Source organism: Callospermophilus lateralis, chromosome 2 (assembly GCF_048772815.1).
Source record: "Callospermophilus lateralis isolate mCalLat2 chromosome 2, mCalLat2.hap1, whole genome shotgun sequence".
NCBI classification, from domain to species: domain Eukaryota; kingdom Metazoa; phylum Chordata; class Mammalia; order Rodentia; family Sciuridae; genus Callospermophilus; species Callospermophilus lateralis.
In genome coordinates, this window is record NC_135306.1 from 139294566 (window position 1) to 139305333 (window position 10768).

Sequence of the window (10768 nt, forward strand, 5' to 3'; positions counted from 1 at the left end):
TTTGGACTGTCATTTTAATGACTCACTTGGGAATTGTGTAGATGATAGAAAAGGGAAAGGGTAGGAGTTAGGCTGTATTTCACAATAGCTTTGAAATTGGCTTTTGTGTGTTATTATTCAAAATGTATTCGGTCTACCTAGTTTCTTATAATCTAAATGAATTTAGTTTCCTGTAAAGCCAAGCAGTAAAAATCATTCCCACTGACTTATACTTAAGTGGCTAATGCTCCTAAAGGACAGGTGATTCTACAAGTAAAGATTTAGGTGCCAGTAATTTTTGGTGAGCATTAATTCCTGTTACTTTGATAGAACACAAATCGGATAATTCATCAATAATGAGTGATTATCTTTTTAATGTAGTTATAGTTTTTAGTTCAGCATTTTGATGGTATAAATTAAGGATCTCACCAAATTAATCTGATGACTCTTCAAAGTTTAATAGATATTAATATACTTAGAAGTATTTATTCCCCCTCTCCATTTGCTATCAGTAGAGTTTTGAGACCCTTCTAAAGGTTTATATTTTTTTCCTGAGCTTTTTTTCATTTAGTTACCTTCTAAGCCAGGGGTTCAGAGGGGAAGGTCTTCCATTAGAAACTTGAGAATGCTGTTTGGTCAGCACAGTATTTTTCATATTTGAAGCCGAATACTTTTATGTGTACTCTGAATATTCGGCCACTTCTTCTTGTTTATAAAGTACTAATTTTTTGTTGACCTAAAATTATTAATTTTTCTCAATTTTCACAACATTTAAAAGTCTAGTCACTAATTATTTGGGACATTGTATAATTCTGCTATTATAACAATTTGAATTTTATTGATAGCCCAGCTTTCCTTAGAATGTGCTTTCAAATTCTCTTTCATGTATTCCCACAAGATCAATTTCTTAAACCACTCTTGACTCTTCAGTGTTTACAAAATGTTTAGTATGACCCTTTAAAGCTGTTTACCTACACAAAGTGAATTGTAAAAGATTTTAAATAGTCTGTCTACCCTGACTAGACTGAGATATGAAGAACTGCTTTCCTGAGGGAAGCAGTGTTCTTTAAAGATCAGGCAGCTCACAGCAGGTTTCACATGTCATGTATCTGCCTTCTGAACAAAAATTCTGGCAGATCTGTAGCAACAGACAAAATATTGCTTTTATTGCCTATGTTGCACATTTCTTCTAACTGGAAAGATGATTTGAGAAATATGTAGTAGAGGACAGATGTTAGAAATCCTTTTTGACTACGGAAACCATTATTAAATATTGTACTCTTTTACAGATGGTTTACCAGGGAGTAAATATTCTGGAACAGTTTAGTAAGGTTATCTAGTTGATAAAGGAGTCTTGACTAATTTGTATTTCTTATTTTTGAAGTAAGGAATTTTAGTTATTTTCACTGTGATGTAGACTCTGCTTTAAAAGTGATAGAATGCAGGTAAAATGGAGAACTTGGATCAAAGAACCTTTACCCCCTGTCCTTTTTTGTGTGTGCGCGTTGGGATTGATCCCAGGGCCTTGCACATGCTAGGCAAGCACTTTACCAACTAAGCTACATTCCCCAGCCCCAAACCTTTCCTTTTGATATTTTAGCTTGTGAAAGAAACACGTAATTTCTTTTGCCTTTTAAATTTTTACATACAATTTTTTTTCTTTTGGTACTAGTACTAGGGATTAAACTTCGATGTTTTACCACTGAGCCACCTCACCAGCCCCTTTTTTGTTGTTTTTAAATTTTGAGACAGAGCCTTGCTAAGTTGCTGAAGCTTGTAGTGAACATGCAATCTTCCTGCCTCAGTCTCCCAAGTTGCTGGGATTACAGGTGTGTGCCACTGTCTGCCTTTTCTCCTTAGTTTTAAAAGTAAAAGCATATTTATAATAGGAAACTTGAGAAATCCAGAAAGAAAGCAAATAAAATTACTCTGTAACCCAGAGGATAGTCATAGCAAACATTGTGCCACATTTCCCTTGTACAAGTTTTGGGTTTTTTTGCTCCAATTGGTATCATTTCTTATACCAAAAATACATTTTATGTGCCGATTGAAAGAACAAATCATCTTTGCTTTCTGAAAAGTTGTAAGTGTATTTTGTTAAGTCACTTGAATTTTAAATTTTGGCAGCTGTTTTCTTTAAATAGGCTAAGCATACAATGCTTAACACTTAAGTCACTATTTGGAAGTAAGTAGTAGTTGAGATAGGATCAGGAATATGATATTGGATGGGTAAGATTTGACTTGGTACTCTTCTGTGGTGACTGACTTGCTTCATAAGAAAATGATGGTCTAGATGTGCACTGTCCAATTCTGTAGCCGTGGATCCATACTTCAGATGCTAGTGGCTAACAGAAGATGAGTATTATCTAACATCAGGTTGGACAATGCTGATTCAAGGTTCTGTCATATAAGAAAATGGCTTAAAGAACTAGGATGAGAAATATTTGGAAGAATACAGTAAATTACTTTAAATAATTTAAACGGTCTCTTCATGAATGAATTTATGAAGATATTTCAGAAAGCAAAATAAAGCAATAGGAAGAACATATAGTTACTATTTGAGTCCCTGGTGTGTCATGTGCTATTAGGTAATTTACTTATGTAATACCAGCCTTCAGTGAGGTAACTGATAAGAATACCGAGGATTAGAAGTTAGTTAACTTGCTTGTTAGTACATATATACTAAAAAGAGTGGCTTAAGTCTCTGATGATAAAGAACTATCCCACATTAGATAGAAGCTTAAAAGATAGACTTTGTCTATATCTTATAAAAATATAGCTTTCTGAGAATATAGATTAGCATTGATGTCCTGTGAGGAAATTTGTAAGTTCTAAAATTTTAGGAATTAATGATACCTATGGAAACACTCTGAGGAAAAAAGTAAAAGTAACATTTGCTATATAGATTTTTGTTTTCATTTTCCTGTTTGACTTTGTGAAGTCTTCGTTGAAAATTGCTGTATATTTTCTTGTGTCCAAATTCAGTGCTGAATGTAGTGAGTGTCTTGAGTCCAGCCTTTGTTGCCCTTGTGTAACCTTTTGTTGTAGGTCCCAGAATTATACCTCTTAAGATAAATTACAGGTCTACATAAGAGAGACAGGTTATCTTTACAATTTTATTTTGTATACACATTTGCTCTAAATCAGTGAATTTCTAGGCCTGGTTCAGGTAACTGAAGGGCCTTTATCAGTACTTTATATTGTCTAGACCCAAGGTATGCTGCAAACATAGTCTGAAGTAAAATGGGAAATAACATCTTTCTGAAGATAGGCTTAGAAATTTTAATCCAGTAAGTTAAGGTGTTTCCTTTCTCTGGTAGCAGGGCTGATTGATACCTGTAAGAAAACGTTAAGAAATCACTAGAATAGAGTTTTGTATCAAGTGGCAAACCTATGTATAAGACATAATAATCCTAAAAGTCTTAAGATAAAATAGATAAAAAGATTAGGAAATGCTATTCTCGCTAGTGGCTATTAGTACTAAAAACTGTTTTTGTTTTCTTTTTTGCCTCTTTCTCCTGGTTAATCTCTGAAGGCTCATATAGAATGCTGATACAAGAGTTCAACAGAGACATATGGGAATTATTTGGGACTAAAATGGCTGTAGACATTCCTGATAGAATTTTCCTTTAGTACAAGTGCTCAAACTCTTGAACTATTTTCAAATTAATTTGTTGGTTCTTTTAGTTATACCATAGAGGCATGGACTATTTTTTAAAATTTATTAATTAGTTATACATGACAGTAGAATACATTATGATATACATAAGTAGGGTATTTTCAAATTCTTAGTAAGTCCAAAGTGGTTAAAGAAAAAGCAAATCTTCTTAAGCAAAAAGGTAACATTGCCTTTCTTCTAAATCTAAATATATTTGCTGTTTTAAGTTCTGAGTTTTCTAGGTATATATTAAAGGCTTTCAGTAATTATAAGAAAACAGAATCCTACCTGGCTGCTAGGCCACCATTTATAGGTATAGCCAAGAAAACAGGGTACAGACCTCCTAAAACTAAACCAACAAGTCCACCCCGTGTCACAGTACAGGTTTCACAATTCAAATCACCTAGAAAATAAATAAATTAGTTTTGGAAATTTTGGTCATGACAGTTTTAAAGTTTTTAAGCATGATTTAAAGAATACAAAGTCCACTTAATATTTATTTTCTGGCAACAAAACAACAAATGCAATTCTGCAGCATAACTAGAGGTTGGGGATAGTTAGTGGTAGAGTGCTTGCTTAATATGTGTAAGGCCCTGGGTTTGATTCCCAATACTGAGACAAAAAAAAAGGTCTAATTTACATGTAGGGAAAAGACACTCATCTTAGGGAAAAAAAATTCTTCAATTGGAACTGGTCTGGATATAATCATCTCAAGATATGGGCTGCTTCTAGATTTCTGCACTTGTTTTGTATGAGACATGGGCTAATATTTTCATTCACTATTCAGTGGGCGACAGGTTTGTTTTGTTCATACAAATTCCACAGTGGCCATGGGAATTCAAAGTACTCATCCAATTTAATCAAATTTGGAGGACTTAAAAAATCATTTATCAAAAATTTTGTGACTCAAAATTTTACATATGGTAAAACTTAAAAGAAAGTTAAATCTTCTACTTATTTGTTGTGTTATATATGCATGTAGTGCTTTAAGAAATTTACTACATAAAGAATCTTATTCCCATAAAGTATTTTTTCTCTAAGGAATTTCTCTATAGAATATAAATTTAAAAAGAAATCTAAGGCAGTCAGCATTTTTGTAAAATATGAGGTTTCCAAACATTCCTTACTCTTGAGTGCCGGGGTGGGAGGAAACATAAATCAGATAAAGTATTCAGAACTGCTGTGTATGTGCATTTTACTTTGTTGGTAGGCTATGCTAACATGAATTCATTGCCACATAACAGGTTATCAAGATAGTCTTACCCAAACACTGCATATAGTTATTTGATATTTAAATTGAAAATAATATTACACAGAGGCAAAGTCTTTGGTGATAGTAAAATAGAATTTACCTGTACTCAAAGGTAAACTTACAAAACCTTTGAAAGATGCATTTGCTGTCAAAAATGGGAGCACTGCCATTGGTAAGCTAGCAGCTATTCGGGCCTGTGTTACATGCAAGACACGCCGAAAAAGACTGTTTGCTATTAAGCCACAGAGAGCAGCATTAAGTCCAATATATGTAGATCCATGTTCAAGTAGATTCCTGAGGGTAAGAAATAATTTTTTGGTTCCACTGTGAACTCTTCCATTTTGGCATTATTAGGCTTTGGGAATAACTATACAACATCTATCCTTTACAGCTCCATTAAACCAAAGCCTTAAATCACTATTTTAAACTTTAATAATAAAAGACTTTTAAATTTGGTCAGTACTTAAGGATAGGGTGATATACTTCGATTTTCCTAAATGTGTTTTTATGATTTTTACAAAGAATTATTAGTGTACAAACCTACCCACAACTATAGTAGTGAACAAACAAGTTCTGGATGATTCTCTTCTGAGCTCTCTAGCACAACATATTATGAGATGTAACTACCCTGTAATCATTAACTTACATGGCAGGTTTCCCCTCTAGGCTGTGAGCAACACGATAACAGATATAAAAATGTATTCTACTTGGTTTCAGTAAAATCTGCCTTGGAAGGTGTCGTGAAGTTAATGTGTTTCCTTTCACTCCTCCCTGAAGCATTAGTGTCAGGATTGGGAGACAAAAAAGAAGTGCTAATGTAAAGTGATAACTCTATACTGGGTACTTTAATTGACGGATATATTGATGTTTTGAGACAATAAGTGGGAGAAATGGATTTTAAGCCAAGGTTGTGTATGAATTTACAACTCCCATTCTATTCTTTTTTGGGAAAAACAATACCTAAAATTATCACTAGATATTGGAAATACTCTAACCGAAACACTTCAGCCTACTACTTAGTTGCTATCTTCAACACAGTTCACCCTCTTAAATTTCTTGTTACTATCAAACTAAGCCATACAATATCCCCTCTAACCTCTTCAGTTTATACTTAAGACAACTTTTCTAAGAACTCCTAGTTAATTTCCTATATTTTATAGGGTATTACTATTCTTACATGGTACTTTATATTCATTATGATGTCTATCATTTCACTCACTGAGAACCTATTGCAGACTTAGTGCTAAGACAAAAAATTCTCTTCTGTCTTTAAATAAGAGTTTAGAGAACACAGCTAATGGCCTGGGTATGTGGCTCAAGTAGTAGCACGCTTGCCTGGCATGCGTGCGGCCCGGGTTCGATCCTCAGCACCACATACAAAGATGTTGTGTCCGCCGAAAACTAAAAAATAAATACTGAAAAATTCTTTCTCTCTCTCTCTCTTTTAAAAGAAAACAGAGCTAACTACCAGGCTCATTAAATATAAAAAAGATCAAATTTAGCAAATGGCAGTGACATACGTGGAACATGTGATTATTGTATAGATTGGAAAGTTTTATGTTATAAAATGTTTATATAGTTCAGAACATACTAACTTAAGCATAGACAATGCACAAAGGGATTAGGATTCAAAATTAAAAGATAAAATGAAAATAAAGAGAGAAAGGAACAAAGAACACTACTACATGCCACTGTTTGAAATTTAGTATCTTTGAACTAAATTTTCACATTTCAGTTTTAGTTCACTTCCCAGTATTCTCTAATTTGGTAAAGGACCCAGTGATTGCCTACTTTTTCAAAGTTGCTACCATCTCTTTATTTCCTTGTGTCAGTCTATGGTTTTCCTTACCTTGCTTGGCTTGGAAACATCTTTTTTTGCTCTATAAGTTTTTCTCTTTACCTTAAGTAAAGTGGTATGTAGTGGTGGGGAGGGACAGAAAACCTTTAAAATCTCACCCAGTTCTTACTACTCCTCTTGACTTTAGGTTCTCCCTTGTTGAGATAGTTAATAGCAATGCTGGAATTTGTGTAGTCATCACACCTGAAGACAGTATAGCTCCAAAATGTATTTCAAATCCTTTTTTCATTTCAACTGCCACCACTCTGCACCCTGTGCTCACCAATATAACTATGCCACTTTTTGTACTATTTCTTTTCCTTCCTACCTTAAATCTGTTTTCTAAAAAATGTTCATTAGGAAGTTTTTTAGACAGGTAAGTACACTGATTGAAATGAACTGAGAAAGAGTTTTGTTATTTAAATGAGTCCATGACTGTTTACATACTGCTGTACTCCAAGCTAAAATGAAAAAATGAATCATGATACAACTGGATATGTCTGAAGACATGAGATCCAGCCTCAACTTCCACAATTAGCTTTGATATTGAATAAAATGGTTAAGCTCTTTGGGGGTCTCAGTTTTCTCATCAAAGCAAGAAAAGGGTTCAGTTTTTCCTTTTGATAGTCTATGTTGTTCATACTTAATCCACGTAAATTTGAGATAACAAATCAATGAAAACACACCTGGAAAAAACATTTTAAAATTAAGGGATCCTACCTTTCTGCTTCTGGTAGTAGTTCAATTTTTCTGGCTATGATATCAAAAATTGACTTTTCCTTGATAGTATCATGTGGTTTATGATTTTCCATCTTGACCCTTAAAAAAAAACATGAAAATGAAAAGCAATACTCAAAGCTTCTAAGAAATATAGTGTATCTTTGTAATCTTAATATTTCCTGAACAATTCACAAATAGCACTTAACACAGAAGACTTATAAAACCCTAGCCAATACTAAACTTGTTTCTTCAATAGATATCATGAAAATAAGGTAGTGTAGGAGAACATATTTGTAACTAAAGGAGTGGTTAGTATCTGTAGCATAAACAGAACTACAAAACAAGGCAAATAACCCAATAGAAAAATTGAGAAAAGATTTGAAGAGGCACTTCACAAAAAGACAAAAGTCAAGAAACGTGAACAATATACCCCACTTCAGTATCATTAGGGAAAAATAAGACCACAGAAACCAATAGGTACCCATAACTTAGCTAAAATTAAAATCTGAAGACTTCAATTACTGGCAAGAATTTAGTGGAGCTGAAACTTGTGTGTTGTGGGTGGAAGTGTAAATTGCACCTAAAGTAGGTACCACCACTTTGGAAATAATTTGGTAGTGGGAAGAAGATGCCCCACAATTTTGCTTTTTGGTATACCCTAGAGCAAGGGCCAGCAAACTTCCCGAATGGGCCAAAAAACATTAACGATTTTCAACACTGCGGGTAACCTATAGTCTTTATTGAATTTTAAAAGATGTAAAAAATTCATTCTTGGCTGGATGGAAACAAGTTGTAGACTGCATGTAGCTTACATTCCAGTAGTTTGTTATCTCTACTAGAGAGGGTCAATGTCAGAGTAGGGAAATGGTGAACGAATTTTAGCATAAAGCTTCAGATTCCAAGTTAACAGTTAAGAAAAACAAAGATTTAGGGACAACATGGTTTTGTGCATCAGATTGTCTTGTTTCACTATCACTATTCATTTACTTAAGATTATAGCACTGACTAACAAATATTTACTAGATATGTTTAAATGTAAAACTCATTTAGGTTACCAGGACTCAAATTTTTGAGGGCCTTGGCTTCAATAATATGATAGACACAAATCTCTTCCATGCAGGAGTACTGGATGATTTTTTATGGGGTGGAAGAAATTATGTAATCAAACTCAGTGTGATGTAAATGTAAAAAATATTTTCTTAGGATCTACAGCCTAATGCTACCATTACTTTTCTATTCTCTGCTCTGCATATTGGTAAGGTTCTTAGTTCCGTGAAACAGTTGTTTCTAGCACAAGTCACCCTTAATTGGGTAAAAGTCCTGACTGGATAGCCCCCTATGAGCACTGTGTCCCCATTATTAACAACAACAACAAAAAATTCAAGGCACTGCCACCTTTAAATACGACAAACATTCCAAAAGGTATTTTTTTGCACTATCTCACATCACTTTCGAGAGCTTCCAGAGAAAGGCAATGGGTAAAATAGAGACAAAATTAAATTTGGCTACGGTCACCCTGTAAATTGGCAGTAATCCCGGGGCTAAATTATGTCATAACTTTCTTTTTTTTTTTTTTTAACTTCCCCTATTGACTTAGTTTAAATATAGGGTCTCAACTTCTAGGGTGGAAAGTGAAGAGACAATTCCGTAAGGCCGCAGCCCCTCCTCCATTGATCGTTCCGGTGCTGCCGGTGGATAATATGTCACCACATCGTACTTATCTGGTCACCAGGATATTTGCTTTACCCCTTTCCTAGCGTGCCAGTACCTGCTGCTTTCCTCCCAACAGCCGGTGCCTCCCCAGTTCTAACACGCCGGGGCTTAAAATACAACCTTCACTCCGTTCCTCCCAGCGCAGCCATCTTCGGCAGACACGTGACTCGGAGGTAGCAGCCGCTTCCTGTTGAGTGGCTTCCGGCCGAGGGAGAGGCTGGGCGGGTCGGCTGTGAGGTTTGCCTCTTGTGGAGGATGCTCCTTCCACCCACCCTGGCGTCTCAGGACAGGCCTTGCAGAAATAAATTCTGGTCTGTAAATTGGGTGAACCTAAACCGACTTCTACAGAAACCTACTTTGAGCATGTTACTCAACTTCCTGATCAGTAGAATCCATCTCGTGAGGTTTGCATGGGGTATATGAAAACCACACAGCTGTTAGTAAGTGAAGGGAACTCTGGTTAAAATGAGAGGAGGAGCTGAGATTTCTTTGCTCCACCGACTTTATACTCTCCCTTGGACTTTAAGCGCTCCGTTCCATGTTTTGATCTGGTGGGTTATTCCAACATAACCTGAGCAACGCAAGAGCAAGAACTTGTTTTCAGAGGATTTTTGGTGTCCTGCAGAATACCGCTTATTTGAAACCACAGTTGGACGAATGGGGTGAAAGAGAAACTGTTCCCAGAACATCTTAGGGTCTCCGTCGATCAAGAAAATTGAAAATCAGTGTCTTGGACCAAGACTGAAGACGTTTGTCTTAGTTCTCTTCTCCTCAGCCTCTTTCTTCATCTTTAAAACAGAAGGGGAAAATATGCCATCATTAATTATTTTGTTAAGTTGTGAGGGTCCAATAAAAATGCTTACCAAGGTTGCTTTGAAAATCATTGAATTTTATCAAAGTAAGGAGAACATGGTATTCAAGATAAAGGGGGGACCTTCATAGTCAAGGTGAGTAGTATAAAGAGCTCCAAAACTCCTTGTGTGAGAGGGATTTAGCAATATCACATTGTCTGTGGTCAGAGAACCAAAAAAGAAAACAATTTCTCAGATTCCTAGGTGGAACGTTTCCCAGTAGGAAAGTTTGTGAGATAAATGCAGAGAGTTTGGGAAAACTTTTTTTTTTTTTTTGCATGTGAATACTTTTTTTGTTTTCTGATGCTATTTCATACTCTTTATCCAACCTTATTTTTAAAGGTTTGAAACCCATTTTGAAATTAGTAAATGTTCATGCTGTGTAGAATTGGTAGCATGCCATTATGGATTAATAATGAAAATTTAGTATATTGAGAATTTTAAAAATATAAAAAAGTAAACTAGACACTAAAGAATGATAAAATTTAAGTAGTAGGTGGTGTTACAAGTGAAGGTTGAATGTCAGAAAGTATAAGGTATTTAAGAAAATGGCTAATAGGTTGGCTTGGCTAGTATTTAATATTAAGGCAGAGAAAGGAAACTGTTCAGTTTTTAGTCTCAGAGAACCAAATTCCTGAGAAGAAAGATGAATTTAAGTCTCAAGATGAAGCAGCAAAACAAGACATCATTGGTCACCATTTACTATGAAAGAATTTGTGACGTCTATCCATATTTTACAAGGCACCTGTTAGAGATTA

General features: G+C 35.0%; 1 protein-coding gene across 2 annotated transcripts; it reads right to left on the reverse strand.

Moving 5' to 3' along the window:
- Positions 1-3081: 3081 nt before the first annotated feature.
- Tmem126a (transmembrane protein 126A) lies at positions 3082-9340 on the reverse strand. 2 transcript variants are annotated; one of them, XM_076846571.1, is made up of 5 exons: positions 9280-9340; positions 7447-7545; positions 4990-5183; positions 3926-4040; positions 3082-3315 (listed from the first exon to the last, which is right to left on the reverse strand). In XM_076846571.1, the coding sequence occupies exons 2-5, from the start codon at positions 7536-7538 to the stop codon at positions 3123-3125; spliced, it is 594 nt and encodes a 197-aa protein (XP_076702686.1). In that variant the 5' UTR covers positions 7539-7545; positions 9280-9340; the 3' UTR covers positions 3082-3122. The 2 variants fall into 2 exon arrangements, with proteins under 2 accessions (XP_076702686.1, XP_076702685.1); XM_076846570.2 differs by having other exon boundaries at positions 9215-9326.
- Between the last annotated feature and the right edge of the window lie 1428 nt (positions 9341-10768).

Bases quoted from the DNA above. Each gene is read 5' to 3' on its own strand.
- Tmem126a (XM_076846571.1), bottom strand. From the start codon at position 7,538: ATGGAAAATCATAAACCACATGATACTATCAAGGAAAAGTCAATTTTT. The intron at 5,184-7,446 runs GTAGGATCCCTT...TCTTACCCTCAG, and splicing joins CTACTACCAGAAGCAGAAAG to GAATCTACTTGAACATGGAT. The intron at 4,041-4,989 runs GTAAATTCTATT...TTTATTTTCTAG, and splicing joins AAGTTTACCTTTGAGTACAG to GTGATTTGAATTGTGAAACC.